This window comes from Ammospiza nelsoni, chromosome 17, assembly GCF_027579445.1.
Source record: "Ammospiza nelsoni isolate bAmmNel1 chromosome 17, bAmmNel1.pri, whole genome shotgun sequence".
Lineage (NCBI taxonomy): Eukaryota > Metazoa > Chordata > Aves > Passeriformes > Passerellidae > Ammospiza > Ammospiza nelsoni.
In genome coordinates, this window is record NC_080649.1 from 15011925 (window position 1) to 15027422 (window position 15498).

The window sequence follows — 15498 nt, forward strand, 5'->3', positions numbered from 1 at the left end:
GCTTTCCAAGTGGTCATGCTGCAGTTCAGTGGGTCACTGCTCTTCACCTGAGTTGTCTTCCATCAATGTTTTTTTTAGCCAGATGCAAATAGGAAGTTGAGCAGGGAGCCTGGGCCACTGTAGAGCTGGGAGGATGTTTGAGGAGCAGACAAACTCTCTGGGTTGGGTGGTTTCTTTCTGGTGGTTGACCATACCTGTTTATAATTTGAGTCGAACACGAGATGAATTTAAAACCACATCTGTCTTTGGTGCTAAAGCCCTGGGAAGATGCACTCTTGAGCTAATATGGCTCAGATGCCCAATGGTAACACCTGGGACTCTTTGTCCTCATCAGTGCTAATCATCATCTTCAGCTGGGTGTGCCAAGCAGCCACCTTTCACTGCCTTTTCTGATGGTTTTTTTCTTTTTTTCCAGGACTTGCAGCAAGAATCCCTGTTGCTTTGAGAAGCACAATGACCATCTCACAGCTCTGTTTGGAGGAAAGGGCATAGAAGGTCTGCTGCCACTGCACTCTCCCGAGGTAGGAAAGATTTCTAGGGCAGGTGTGAGTTATCATCTGTCATTCTTCCACAGCTTCCCGTGGGTGTAATAGTCACTGGCTCTTTTCTCCAGCCTCCCCTCAGCTGGAGGAGCACAGGGACAATAAACCTGTGGCAGTTGAGTCCAGCAGCTGCCAGGAGCAGTGGCTCTGTCCAGGTTGTGCCATCCCACTGCTCTATGGCTGGTGCCTCTGTGGGTGATTCTAGACTGATCTGTCTTGAGCCTTCCTGCTGTGGAGGTCTCTGACCTTCTCCTGCCAAGGTGCAGGAATTCCTGGTGCAGGAGGTGAGATCAGAATAAGCAAGATCCCAGCTAAATGTGCTTGAGGAGGCTTCTCCTGCTCTGTTTGCACTCACAGGAGGGTCCCTGCCCAGCCTAATCGTGTTACAGGTCATGTTCCAAGGTGCCCTGTCCTGTGCCTCTTGGCTCGGGTGTCTGACACCTGATAGCAGCCAGGGCTCCCTGGGATGTGCTTGTCCTGCTGCTGGGTTGGATGCTCTGCTGGGAGTTTCTCTCTGCACTGACTGGCTTGGCATGGACTGGCTTTTAGCCCCAGTGAGACAGAGACCCACCAAGTCCTGACCTTTGCTGCTTGGGTAATGTGATCCTCTGCAGAGGAACTGTCTGATCACCGGGCTCTATTTCTCCAAAAATCCCCCATTCTCAGGTACTCAAACTCTTCAAGTCCTTTTCCCCCTCATCCTTGCATAGATTTTACAGTGTGATGGCATCTTGCAGCAATTTTTGAGGGAGAATCTATTGCCTATTCATGTTTCACCTCGGGTTTTGGGCTGAAAATGTCAGGGATAAGTTGTGTGAGTGCTCTGAGTTCAGCACTACACTGTGTCACGCTGCCCAGGGCTGTGTCTGCTCAGCAGTGGAATTTGAGTGGGGTGGAATGAGCACAGTGCCTCCAACCAGCCATCCATCCAGCCTTTTGTGTCCTGATGCTCATGGATGGCATTGGCAGGAGCAGTACAAAGGAATTCCTAAAGGAATTGCAGAAAGCAGCCTAATAATGCTTTTTATAATGATTTGTGCACTTCCCTTGAGATTCTGGTTACTGGTGCATGTTTGAGGGTTAAAACCCAGGCAGGAGAGTCTGAGGGAGGAATCCTGATGAGGACAGTGAGAGGTGGCTGGGAGCAGGGAAATGCTGAGGACAGGATTGTTCCTGCTCCCTGCAGTTCTTGCCTCAGTTCAGCTGGAACAGTGGGCATCCAGGCGGTGGGATGTGATTGCCAGCTTAGCATCAGGCATGTTCTTTCAGCATGCTGCTTCCTTTTCCTTCCTTTCAGTGAGCTAAAACAACTGAGTCCTACTTTGTGCACAAAAGCATTTAAAACACATGGTATGGGAAGCTGTGGAAGCTTTCAGTGAGGAAGATTTTGCCCTAATCATTACAAGTATAATTTAGGGAAGGGGGATAGGGGGAAGAATTGCTGTGTAGGCTCTGTAAGGCTCCTAAGACAGGCTCCTTCTCCAAAATACATTTCATTCTGGCTTTACATCTCTGTACTGTGCTTTAATTATTGTGAGTTTTGTTGGAGCTCCAAGTTGAATTTATTGCAATAGTGCTGGCAAGCAGCACAGGATGCTGGGCACTGCTCTGGACTGGGACTGCAGAGACCTGCCTCTGTCTCTGCCACTTACTAGGCAAGATATTCTACCTAATAAATCTCCTTTCTATTTGTAAGAAAGGGCTTCTTTCTAGTAAGGTCTGTAGAAATCACCTAGAATGTATTGCACTGCTTGATGTGGGGGATCTAAAATGTTCCAATTTCTCTCTGTTACAGGTGTGTGGTAAAAATGGTGCAGAAATACCAGTCCCCAGTTCGAGTCTACAAATACCCTTTTGAGCTCGTCATGGCAGTGAGTAACACTGAGCACCTTCCCTGCTCCAGCTGCTGAGGGCCAGGGGAGGTGGGGGACTCTGGGCTTGGCTGCATGTCTGTGACAGTCCTGCTGCAGGGACAGAGCCTCAGCTCCCCTCCTCCAGTTTTCCAGGAAAAATAAGGATTGGTATCTCAGTGTTAAGAATGGCAGCTTAGTTGTTAGAAGGGGAAAACAAAACCAAACAAGAAAATCCAACCTTATGTAATTATTCTTTGACAAGGAAGGGAAAACTAATTGACATTGTTAGGCAGGGTCAGTTTGTGGCCAGACACCTCCTTTGCCACTCAGTTCAAAATCTGTCCAGCTGTGATCCCAATCAGCACTGTAGTATGGATGTATCTACAACTGGATTCTGAGTAATACTGAGCTTTTTGATTTGGTTAAAGGCTGGAAATCTTTGGGAAAATCTCCTGTATTGTTCTTCCCCATCCACTCTGTGATTGAGCTATCCAGAGACCTCTCTCCAAATCTTGTGATTTCCACAAGGGGCTTGAGGGCTGTCTTTGGGGTTCATCCACTGGTAATGCAGAAGGCTGATGTTGACCATGGGAGCTGCTTTAGGCAGAGTTTCTTTTCAATATTCTGGACTTTGTCACAATCAGGTGTGAGTCAAATACCCTCCTCAAAGGTTTGCTGTTGCATTTCAAGGGCAGCATTTGGGTGTTGTTAGAGGAGCTTGCTTATGAAATCTTGCAAAGTTTTGTTTTGTAATCTGCTGGGCATTTCAGCTGAAGGGATCCCCAGGCTTGGTGTTTGCCACTTCCAGCCTGCTGCTTCCTCCATGGCCTGTTCCCAGTTCCTTTAGTTTATGGGAGCCCAGAATGAAGGTGGGAAGCTGCAGCTCTTGCAGACAGCTGATGTGATTCCCATGAATGGAAGGGAGAGCCTCTCTTGAGCTCCTCTTGACAATGTGACCTCTTCAAGATTTCTGAAAAATTCACGCCTTAAGATTTGTTTTATCTGAAACAGCCTCAACCTTTTATTTCAACAGTTAAAACTGGGGGCATCAGTTTGTTCCTCATTGTGAACAGGGGACCCCAAAGGCAGCAGCAGCTGAGAGTGGTTGCTGCTCACTTTGCTCTCTGATCATCCAGATGAACACTGCTTTTGCTGACAGTTGAGCTCCCTCCCAAATCCACCCCTTTTTCACCCAGTCTTCCCCAGACTGGCCATGTCTGTTCACAGCTAAACCAGTAAAGTGCCACAGAATTGCCCTGACCAGTTTGGGGCTGATGTTTGTGGCAGTGGAGCTTTCTGACTGTGCTCTTTGCTCTCTCAGTGCATCCTGTGTGAGAATAAGACACCAGTGGCTGTGATGAAGATCCTGGGAGCCTTTGCTCCGTGCACACCTCTCCACATTCCTGTTGTGTCTATTACCAGGATAAAGCTACCACCAGATGCTCCTCGGTCGATTGGCTGCTAATTGAGGAGGGCTGCCTTGAGACAAATCCTTTGTAAGCTTTTTAGCACAGGCCTAAAGGCCAGGGGCTGCTAGGCTTAATTCTGCAGTGGTTTAAGTTTATTTGCTTTCAGTTTTTCAGCATAATAGAACTTAAAATTCCCTGGGAATTGAGGGCTGGGGTTCTAAATGTCATCCTTTATTGTTCAGCAAATCTTAACAAAGTTATTAGTCCTCTTTCTTATGAACAAATTCCTTTTCCAGGCTCACCCAGCAGACTGTGCTGTGGAGTAGGGAGCACAATACAGACCCCTTAGCTCCCCCCACAGAGTCCTGTGAAAATCCTGTGTTCCCGGCAGGATCTGCTGTTGTCAAGCAGCATTTCAGCCTTGTGGTGGTCGGTGCAGGCAGGGCTGGGTGCCACCGTTCAGTGCCACCGTTCAGTGCCACCGTTTGTGTGGAGGCAGCTCGGATCTCACGGAGCTGTCAGGTACAAGCTGTCAGTTGCTGGAAGTTTTGCAGGGAAGAGTGGGTGTGCAGTGAAGCTGTTTTGCTCCTCAGCACGTGGCATTGCTGTTAATCTCCTTCACCATAAATCTGACAGCAGCTTCCTCAGCACTGAGATTCAGCTGCTTTCATCTTTTCCCCTCAGATGCTGTGTGGGAACCTTTGGAGTGCCGAGATCTCAGGCTGTGGTAGGGAAGCAGAGGTTGCAGGGTGACCTCAAGACACCCCCATGTTTTACAGATCTCTGGGCACCCTTCAGCCTGATACACTTGTGCTTAATTCCTCACTGGGAAGGGTCATCCCTCACAGCACAGCCTGAACAGAACACAGGAAATAAGTTGGGAAAAGTATTTTTCCCTCAGAACCTCCAGTGTTTGGACCCTGGAAAGGTGTGGGTGTGCTTTGCTCACTTAGAGTTTGAGAAATAGGGTTGTCACAGCCAAATTTGGCAAACAATTCCTTGTTTCTGGGCTCACACACACCCCAGGCCCTTTGTGGAGCCCATCCCCAGGAACAGGAGTTCTCCTTGAGGCCATGTGTGTGCTGAGGCTGTGCTCAGGGATGAGCTGGGGCTTTTCCTGTGATACCTTTGTTACTGTGTCAGGGTAATTGTCTCTGGATTTGCACTCTGCCCTTTGCTAATGCTCCTGCAGCTTGGGTTGGAGCATTTGCAGGCAGGAGATTTGACGTGTATTCCAAGTCCTTGGAAGAACATTCCCCTCCTTGCTCTCTTTGCCAGTCCTGTGCATCTGAGGAAATAAAAGGGAATCAGCTTAACAAGTCTTTTCTTGTCATTTGGGAGTTCTGAATGCTTTTCTTTTTTCTTGTCCTTCTTTCTAAAACAGATTTTAGCAAAGGGTGTTTTTTCCACACCTGTCCAAGGTCACTGTAGTCATTTCCACCTGCTTTGTTCCTAACTTGGATTCACATTAATGGATCAAAAGTATTATGCTCTTCAAACACATATTCAGTGCCTGGCACCTTTATACCTTATACTTGAAAAGAACCTTGACTTCTGTTAGGCTTTGTTATCTTGTCATGTTTTTCCTTTCTATTTTATCTTTTTTTGTCTGTGTCCTGTTTTAAATGGAGCTGTTCCTCCAATGGATTGTCCATGCCTCTCTGGGCCTCATCTTGTCTTCCCTTCAATTAGATCAGTAGATTTGACATTGCATGTCTTCTAATTTTATCTTACAGCCAAGAAAATTCCCAAGTATAAACTTACTTTTCATTTTCTTTCTGTTGTAACTGGAAAGCTAAAAGGGATTTTTTTAAATGTTATAATGAATGAAAAATCCAGAAGGAGAGGTACCTCTGCCACATATAAGTGATGCAAATATTTGTGAGCCTTCTGTGATGTACTGGGGAGGAGAATTTGGTTTGGGTGAGCGAGTCCAACATGCAGGAAACAGCCAAGAGAGAGAGATATTGCATATTTAATGTTATTTGCAGTGAATTATTAGGTTAGATGAGATGGCTGGGGCTGGAGGGTTTCAGCTTTGAACGTGGTAGGGAGTTGTTCTCCTGTTCTTTTTAGTAGTGCCTCAGCCCTTCACACTCAAGGTTGACATTGACCATTTTCACACCCTTTTGGGAATTTATAGGGTCAGGTCCCTAAAGGTACAGGTTGGGAATAACCCCCCAGAGACCTCACAGGGCCTTGTGTATGTGATGGATAATTTCAGTTGCTGCATTAGTGGTGCAGATGAGAAATCTCTGGCAGCACTTGTCAATGATTTGCTCCTCTTGCCACAGTGCACTTCGTGTTCAGCTCTCACTGCTAAGAGCAGTTATGGTTTCTGCTGCAAGAGAGAGATCTTTCTGCACTACTCTATAAAAATAAGTCATGATTTGGGGAAAAAGAGCAAAGATCAGGCACTGGGAGGTTTGCAGGAGCATCGGCTCCCGTTGCCTGTGCAGTTGTGTTTTGTGCTTGAGACAGAACTGCTGTGGAGCCCCACATGTGCCTGATGTGAGTCAGTGCTGCTTTCTGCTTGACCTCATTTCTTGGTGCTGCCCAGGGCATGTGCTGACACATATCTGTGCAGCTGGGAGCCTGAGCTCTTGGACACACACACACACATGGGAGCCTTGGTGTGTGCTTCTGTGCTGCCTGAGTGCTGCCCATCAGCCAGGCCAGTTCTGCTCCTGCAGTGAGAATGTGGCTGGGGTGGCTCCTCTGGGGTGCCTCTCTGGTGTGGGGTGTTTCTCATCTCCAGCATCACTCAGAGTCTCTGACAGACCTGAGGCAGCTCAGGAGCCCCTGCCTGGCTCTGCAGGTGAAAGCTGCAACATCTCAGCTCCTGACCTGCACTTCCAAGCAGCTCCCTGACTCTTCTGGTTTTAGTGGTGATTCAGTGTTTTAATCACAGAACAGTTTGGGTTGAAGGGGCCTTAAAGCACATCCCATCCCAACCCCTGCCATGGCAGGGACACCTTCCACCATCCCAGAGTGCTCTCAGCCCTGTCCAGCCTGGCCTTGGGCACTGCCAGGGATCCAGGGGCAGCCACAGCTGCTCTGGGCACCCTGTGCCAGGGCCTGCCCACCCTCACAGGGAACAATTTCTCCCCATCTAACTCTGCCCTGTGGCAGGGTGAAATCATTCCCCTTTGTCCTATCACTCTGTGCCCTCATCCAAAGTCCATCTCCAGATTTGTAGGTCTCCAGTGTTCTTTACATTTAGTTGTTCTGCAGTTTTTTATTTCACAGGTAAGATGAAGTAGGAAATTAACAGTGGATGGATCTGTTTCAGCTCAGTGTAGATTGAGTGTCAGCGGTTCTAACAAGCTGAGTGACAAGTTTAATTCAGGCTACAATTGCTGCAAGTTTATTTCAAGTCAGAACTTACTTCTCATGGAGTAAGCAGCTGAAATATTCCTTCTCCATCATCTCTACTCTCTCATGCTGCACACAGGGTCATACCCATGGAAAGCCAACATCCATGGTCCCAGTGTGAGATGTCTCTCTCTTGTGCCTGACTCTCAGGAGCAGTCCCAGTGATTGTCACTGGATTTGGCAGAGCCTCACTGCTGTCCCTCAGCCTGCTCTGCACTGTTTGCTCACTGGCAAAGCTTTTGCTCCTCTCCAGCAGCTGAGGATCTGGCCCAGGGTTATGTGCAAGAGTCACCATCCAGGACAACTAAAATCCAATTGCATCACTCATTTCACAGGCATCCATCATTCTTTTGTCACCAGAGTTAGGAGGTTTGTAGATGCAGGCTAATTGAAAACAGCTTCTTGCTGTTTTGGCTGTCAGGCTTAGCTGGAGGAGAAGAAGCTCTCAATGCTGGAGGTCAGGTTCTGACAGCCAGAACTGCTTTCCATCCACTTTTTCAAACTTATTTTCCTTTTCAGCATCAACATGCATTGTGTTAAAGTTTTTTGATTTTAAGTAGCTTTATTTAATGACTTCTTCCTGTTGCCTTTAGCAGATTGAATATATAAAGAGACTGCTTAAATCTTGGTGTGCTGGGTGTGCTCTCCTCCTTCCCCAGTGCTGTGGTGTCTTAAAGGGTTTGATTTTTCACTGGCTGATGAAATTATGTTCCTGCAGAACCTCTGAGCCCATTTTTGCTGCTTAACACCCAAACAGCTCAGGGTGTGCTGGGAGCAGACAAATGCTGTGAGAGCTGGACAATGCACAAGCAGACTGATGTCTGGCAGGGGTCACATCAGCTCTGTGGGTTTGTCCAGAGTGACAGCTCAATGTGTGTGTTCACAGCCCAGCCAGGCCTCAAAGGCTGCTGCTGTCTGTCAGGTCACCCACAGTGCCATGTCCTACAGTGCCATGGCACTGCTGCACCACAGAGGACACTTTGGGGGGCTCCTGAATGCCAGGTTGGAGTTACAGGCTGGAATGGCCCCATCTGGGGCTCCAAGTTGCTGTCACTGTTATGGTATTGTCACAGCCTGGTTTTAAATAAAGAAAAGTAGAATCTTGACTAAAGTATTTGATGCTGGCTCATAGCCTCTGCTTTCAGGTGTGAGCTCTGGAGCCAGGAGAGCATTTGCTGCAGGGAAGCAGAGCAGCTGCTGGCAGCTGGAATCCTCAGGAGCAGCAGTGCAGGCACAGAGGGAGCAGCCAGGGAGCTTGGAGTGGAGCTCTCAGTGCAGGAGTGCCAGGGGAGAGGATCCTGCTGCCCTCTCTGTGGATGGCTGCAGGTGACACAGGGAGGAGCTTTGCTGTGTGTCCAGTGCTTGGGAGCTCCTTTGCAGCTGCTGTGATGCAGGTAATGGCACAGCTTTTAGAAATTTTGAAATTTTTAGAAATTTTGAAATGCTATTGCTGAGTGGCAGGGCCCTGGAGATGGAGAGAAAATCAATGTGCAAGGGGGAAAAATGCCACAAAACAAGTGTTCTTTGGTGGTCAACCCATGCCACACATGACATGAAATGCCTTGATAATAACCTAAGCAGTTAAGAAATTAAGAAATCCTTGCAAAGCAGAATCTGCTTTACTTTTTATTTGTGTATTTTATTTATTTGTTATTGATTGTTATATGTTATAGATTTTTATTGATGTATAGATTGTTTGGTATATAAAACTTGGAATTCCTCCTTGGATGTGCATGGCCTGCCTGCAGCCATGGGCTTTTATTGATATATAGATTGTTGGGTATATAAAACTTGAAATTCCCCCTTGGATGTGCATGCTCTGCCTGGCAGGCTGTGCCAAGTATTTTAAAGAAGGCAGCTTCCCTCATCCCTACTTTTTGCCATGTTGGAAGGTGAGTTTGCTGTGACTGCCAGAAGCTACTGGGTTAACATTTTATGCACTTAGAGATAATCTAGTGTTGACTCAAGACATGATGCTTCAGTGTGACTTGAAGGCTTGAAACTCTGCTGTCAAGATACACTAAAAATATCCCCTCATCTTGCTGCTGAGCAGCACTTGGCAGCAGGAGCTGGGGGTGATGCTGTGGGTGCCAGCTGGGCTGGCTCTGCTCTGGGGGCTCAGCCCCAGGCCCTGCCACCTCCTCCCTTGGCATGGAGCAGGTTGAGAGTGAGCAGTAGCTGGGGAAGAGCTGACATTTCTCCTGGGACTGTGGTGTGGGATGTTTGCCCTCAGGTGAGCAGGAGGTGTTTGGTGAGTGCTTTGTCCCAGCTGCTGGAGGATGGAAGAGCTGCTGGCAACATCTGCACAGCACCCTCAGTGTGTTGTGTGGGGAGGGCAGAGGTCTGAGAGCTTTTAGACTCCATTTGCTGGGCAGGATGGTGCTGACCATGTGTGCCTGCAGAAGGTTTGCACTAATTCCAAGGGCTGTACAGTTTACTCACTTCTCCAGCTGCAGCATGGAGGCTTTCCTTGAAGGATGGGTTGTGTCTCAAGCTTAATCTGGCTGGTGCAGGGATGGCTGAGCTCTGAATGGAGCTCCAGTTCAGAGGCACAGCACTGGGAGACACCTCCAGCTCTGCTCCATCACCTTTATCTCATCTTCCTGTAGTGATCCTTCTCTACTGAAGGTGTAGATGCAGAAGATAAATTATAAACTCTTCAGCAGGGACTAAAACAGGTGGTAAAATTTAGAATCATAATTAATTCTTACACCTCAACCAATATGAGCTTGTTTAAGTGCTGAGCACAGTGACTTTCCCAAGTTTGGCCCTGAATCATGGCCAGTTTGTATAAATTCTCACAGAAGCTTCTGGCAATGACAGAGTGTCCTTCTGAGTAGCCATTAGTTTGTGAGCCAGCCTGTTTGATTTTGGGGTGAATCAGCAAGCAGTAAATGTGTGATGTGACACTTGACTGCTGTGTTTTGCTCTTTCAGGTGTTAGTCACACCAGATCTCTGCCTCCTTGCCTTCTCATTTTGGTTCCTCCCTCTCCACACTGGGCTGTGACAAGCAGTGGTTCCTGGATAAGGTGTCACTTCCACAGTTTTTTGTAAAGGTCAGAGCCTTGTGCTGTTGGTGACCCCAGCTGCTCCACACAGAGTTCCCTCTCCCAGCAGAGGAGAGAAGGCTGCAGCAGGACAGCCTGAATGGGATATTGTTCCTCCTCAGACAGGAGGTCAGGCACGTTGGTGCTCCCTGGGAGGGCTTTGTGCAGCTGCAGGCAGGGCCTGGCTGTAGGAGCTCTGCTGTGGCCCTCAGTTGTGCCTCTATTGCAATAGATGCTGCTGCTCCCTGAATTGTTTCTTTCACCAAAATCTGAAGGAATGAGGCAAATTCTTGGCTCTAGTCCAGGCTGAGATAACACTGGGTCAATGTTTGTGGCCTGGGTGCTGTTGTCCCATGCACTTCTCGCTGGCAAATCTTTTTCCTCTGGCCAACAGAAGTGGGGTTTTATTTTCCCTTGGGCCCCAAACACTTTTGCTGTGCATACTCTGCACCTCCTTGAAATGAAGTTCTCTTTTCCCTGAATCAGTGCCTTTCTGTACCCTAAATATGCATTTTGTCCCTCCCACATTGTTCCTTGTATATTTTATCTTACTTTGTGGCTAGTGGGAAGCTGGGATCTGATCTGTTCAAAGCACGTGGATTATTGTGTCTGGTGTGTGCAGACTCTGTGGTTCCCTTCAGCACTGAGACCAAGCAGTGGGAGGAACTGCAGGATGAAGTTCTTTTTTTCCTAGAAGGCCTCAATCTGCAGAGGAATATTTATATATCATTAGAGCTGCTCAAAAGCTGCTCCAAAGGCATCCACTTCCTACTTAAAAGTGATGAGGTGTCTTCATCTTGCTTCTCATCATCTCTTTTCAAAGGGATGATGTTCTGGGCATCTTCAGCTCAAAACCTGGTATTGTACCTCCTCCTCACTTCCCTTCCTCTGAACACAGGAGTTCCTTTTTCCTGGCAACCTGCACATGGCTGTAACATGACCTTGAGGATTCTCATTAATTAATACAGATTTAAACACTGTCTGGTCATGAAAATTTGAAGTGTTTTAGCACAAGGATGAAGTCTTCTCCTTGTCACATATTCGTGTAATATTTACTATAAATTCTGTCTACATCAGGAAATATTGACAATAAATTCTGTCTACATCAGGTAATACTGACTATAAATTCTATCTACATCATCACAATTAAGTTTCTTTGTGCCCCACACAAAGCAATTTCCCCCTCACAGCTCTGGTGCTCTTGGAGATCCCATCTCACAGGAGCTGCTCCTGGAATCACATGGAAAGCACCCAGGGCCCAGCAGGCTGGAGGGAGCTGCCTGGGGTGTGCAGGGGGTTTGGCTGCTGAGGTTTTGTTTCCTGCAGTAATTCAGTGGTTCCACGTCCCTGTTGTTGTGCATTCCTGTGGTGTAAATTGATTTCAAGGTCACTTCCTAGCAAACCCTGCCAAGGAGAAACAGGAGTAGCTGTTGGAGAGATCCTGCCCTGGCCATGTGCTGTGGCTGCTGTAGGAACAGCAGTGTCACAGCTCCTGAAGGGGAGGCAGGAGCTCTCTGGCACTGCCAGGATCTCTGACACCTGGGAGTGTGCAGGGCTTGCACTGGGCCCTGCTCTGCAGGGGAAGGGGCTGAGCAGGTGGAGTGGGGGGTGTAAAAGAGGGTAAATTCCTCTTTTCTCTGTGGCTGTGAGGCTTTAGAATGGCATTTCTGGAGTTTGACACTTGTTGGTTTGTATAATTTGTTCTTGTTTACATCTGGCTGGCCTTTGGAGTACTGTCTTCTCTCAGATGTGGGGTTTGTACTGGTTCCTGAGTATTTAGCCAGCAGTTCAGAACACTTCCAAGCATGGCTTCTTGCACTGTCCTCAATCTCTCCTCCTCTCACAAGCTGATTTTCACTTTTCAGTGTTGGTGCATAATCCATTTGGGATGGATATTTACCACAGCAGATAAAACCACTGGGATGTATTTCCCAGGAGATCCCAGGGCAAAAGCTTGGTCAGAGCACTCTGCTGATTTGACAGTCAGCTGTATCACTGTTAATGATTGTTCCTTGTAATTAATCATTTGTCAGCTTCAGTGGCACTAAGGGGTCTTTGTTGGGATGCAGAGGTCACTGTAACGAGTTGGAAATATCCTTATCCTACTCTGGGCTCTCTTCAGTGGGAAAGGAAAATCTGACACTATTGAACCTTTGAGATCTTGAACTTTCCTGCATGTTTTAACTTTTCAGCTAGAAATTGTTTCACTTTTTTTTTCCATTTAATTTTTCCTATGTTGATTTTTTTCATTCTAATGAATTGAATCTAAATGCTGTTGTTTGTTTGTTTTGTTTTTTTTTTTTTTTTTTTTACATTTAGATGCACCCAAAAATAATTGGTTATAGTTCTAAGCAAATGCTCTTGATGAGTTCAAACAGATTCCAGGTCCCTCTGTTTTCACTCAGCCCTCTTGTGAAATTGAATGTGTAATTTCAGTCTCAGGACTGCAGAGATTTAAATGACTCTTTGAACTGTTGGTTACAGTGCACTACAACAAAATCACTGATTTTTGCAGCAATTCTTTTGTCAGAAATCTGGGGAAAACCAGCTTGATTTAGGGAAGGACACTGGTCCTGAGCCAGCAGCTCTGGTGGAATGGTTGGTTTGGGTATGAGGTGTTAATCCCAGTGGGGTTTACAGGAAGGGAGGGAGTGGCTTCATGGCAGCATTAATTTTATTATACATATATATTTGATCTATATCTGATTCTGGTGGAGACTTTGGTCACCCCAGTGTCAGTCTGAAGTGCAGTCCCACAGCAGAGCTGTAACACCCAGTGCTGGCACAACACTGCTGTTGTTCCTTCTGGGAAAGGAGAGGCACAGAAGGGAGAGACAAATCCTAGTTCCTGTATCTGCTCAGTGCAGAGCTCCTGCAGGAAGGAGCTGAAAGAGCAAGTGCAGGTAATCAAAGCATTAAAACAATTAATACCAACTACTCTGTTGCCTTTTATTTCTCTGGGATGTTCTGTTGTCCACCTTGGACTCTGCAGAATCCCAGAGGGGTGTCGAGATCATTAGCTTGTCAGAGTGACCCCGAGAAAAGTTTGAAAGTCTCTTTTCCCAGCCCAGCGCTTGAAGAAAGAGTCAGAGCTCTTCATTTCTCTGTCTCAAGGTTGTTTATTGTTTTTTATCTATGAAATTCTTTCTCTTGTCCAGCTGAGGTCTGCTCAGCAGGTCAGACAGAGGCACTCTGCCTGCCCCCGGGGTGGTGTTATATCTTTATAATAAAAACTACATATACAATATTTACAATTACTTCCCAATACCTATCCCCTATGTTACACAGTGAGCTTCTACTCTAAACCAATCTGTGAGTGCCAACATCACAGCAGAAGATGGGAGCCAAGAAGAAGAAGGAGAAAGGCTGGACATGCCCAGATCCCTCCATCTTGCCCCCCTGAATCTCCATTCTAAAAACCCCAAAATCTACTTTTTCACCTTGTGATAAATTCACTGTCATTGTACTTAATTTGTCATGGCTTGCAGATCTTCATCTAAGGTTGGTAACTTGCTCCACGGGTCATAATCAAAGCCACAGGGGTCTTGGGCTCTGTGCCAGGGTCTCTGGCAGGGGTCTTGGCTGCTCAGGACAGCCAGAGGGATGTCCTGGGTCCTCACAGAGGAGGAGACATAACAGCTTTGTGATGGCTTGAAAAAAAAAAAAAAAGCATTTCTCTGTCTTTCTAAGCTCCCTCAGTTTCCCTGTTGCAGCAAAGAGGAGGATTTTGGTAAGAGGATTCTGCTGGGTGCAGGAATGGGCTGCTCTCTGCTCAGCTCAGTCTGCAGGGATGGGAAGTCTGGGTGCTCTGGGAACAGCTTTGCTGTGACTGCAGCGTGGGGCTTCAGCTGTCCTTCATGTGATCTCAGGCATCTTCCCTGCTGTATTTTTAGAGCTGTTGTGCAAAGAAGATTAGCAAAGGACTTAATATCGATGTGGATATGGATTCTTTGTCAAATATGGCAGTGTTCCCCCTATTTAGGCAATGTGTTTGGGCTCGTGTCACAGTTATATCACCAGGCTGTGCCCTGCCATGTGCCTCTGCCCTGGCCTCTCTTCCTGCTCCAGATGTTGTTTATCTGACTGAAAAAGTGCTTGCACTCAGTTTTGGTCTCAGTTTTGCTGGATCTAATGACAGTTTATTAGGGAGCCTGTTTCCAGCTGGATCAGCTCCATAGTTAGTGGAGAAAGAAGCAGCTGGGAGTTGAGATCCAGTGCTTGACTCTCAGATGGGAGCCACAGACACCTGCATTCAGTGGTGGTTTTGGACTGGCTCTTGTGGTCCCTCCATGGTGAGGGGGCACTTACAGGTGAAGCTGTTCAGGGTCCTGGTCCCACTAAAACAGCTCTTGTTTGTCTGGAAATTCCCTCAAATGTTCCTGGCGCAGCTGCACCCCTGAAAGGGCAGAATCACAGAATAATTTGGGTGGGAAGAGATCTTAAAAGCCCTTCCAGTCCCACCCACGCCCCTGCCATGGACAGGGACATCTTTTGCTGTCCCAGGCTGCTCCAAACCCTGTCCAGCCTGGCCTTGGACACTGCCAGGGATCCAGGGGCAGCCACAGCTGCTCTGGGCACCCTGTGCCAGGGCCTCAACACCCTCACAGGGAACAATTTCTTCCTAACATCTGATTTAAGTGTGTCCTCTTTTAGTTTAAGACCCTTTCCCATTGTCCTATCAAACTGTCCACCCTTGCTGTGGAATTAATTGGGGCAGCATTCTCTCAGGGAAGGGCTTTCAGTGACACTTCTTGCAGCTGTGTTGAGGGCACATGTATGGGATGACATGGGACAAAGTGCCCAAAACCAGTTGCTAAATATTCTGGTATCCCAGTGGCCTCTGAGGTGTTCTCAGCATGCACTGCCCAAGCACTCAGGACTCCAGTAACTCAGAATGGGTGGCCTGAAGAGATACATTTTGTGTGTGCTGGAACAGAAGAGACCAGCAAGGTGCAGGCTTTGGCCTCAGGATAGCCCTGGGTGGTGGTTTGGAGTGTGGAGGGTTGGGACAGGGCAGGTGGAAGCACAAATAGGAGGTGTTGACTGTGCCTGAGCAGATGAATGCCTGACAGATCCATGAACTCCCATCCTAACAAATTCAGCTGCTCAAAGCAGTGAGAGTGCTTCTCTTGGCTGGAGCCAGGGGGGTCTGTGTTGGAAACTGTTGGAAACAGTCACTTAGCACGGGAATTTTGGATTTATCTAAACTGGATTTGTTATTGCTGTGATGAGGAGTGATAAGCACAGGTAGAAGAACATGGGAAGAGTTCT

The 15498-nt window shown here is 47.4% G+C and overlaps 1 protein-coding gene across 1 annotated transcript in view; it reads left to right on the top strand.

The window, feature by feature from the left end:
• Positions 1–15498, top strand: part of SEC14L5 (SEC14 like lipid binding 5) — a 39506-nt gene that overhangs the window by 3294 nt on the left and 20714 nt on the right. The window contains exons 2-3 of the mRNA XM_059484367.1: positions 416–521; positions 2338–2413. Coding sequence (XP_059340350.1) covers positions 2351–2413 — 63 coding nt within the window. The 5' untranslated portion in view covers positions 416–521; positions 2338–2350. The remainder of the gene's footprint in view (positions 1–415; positions 522–2337; positions 2414–15498) is intronic.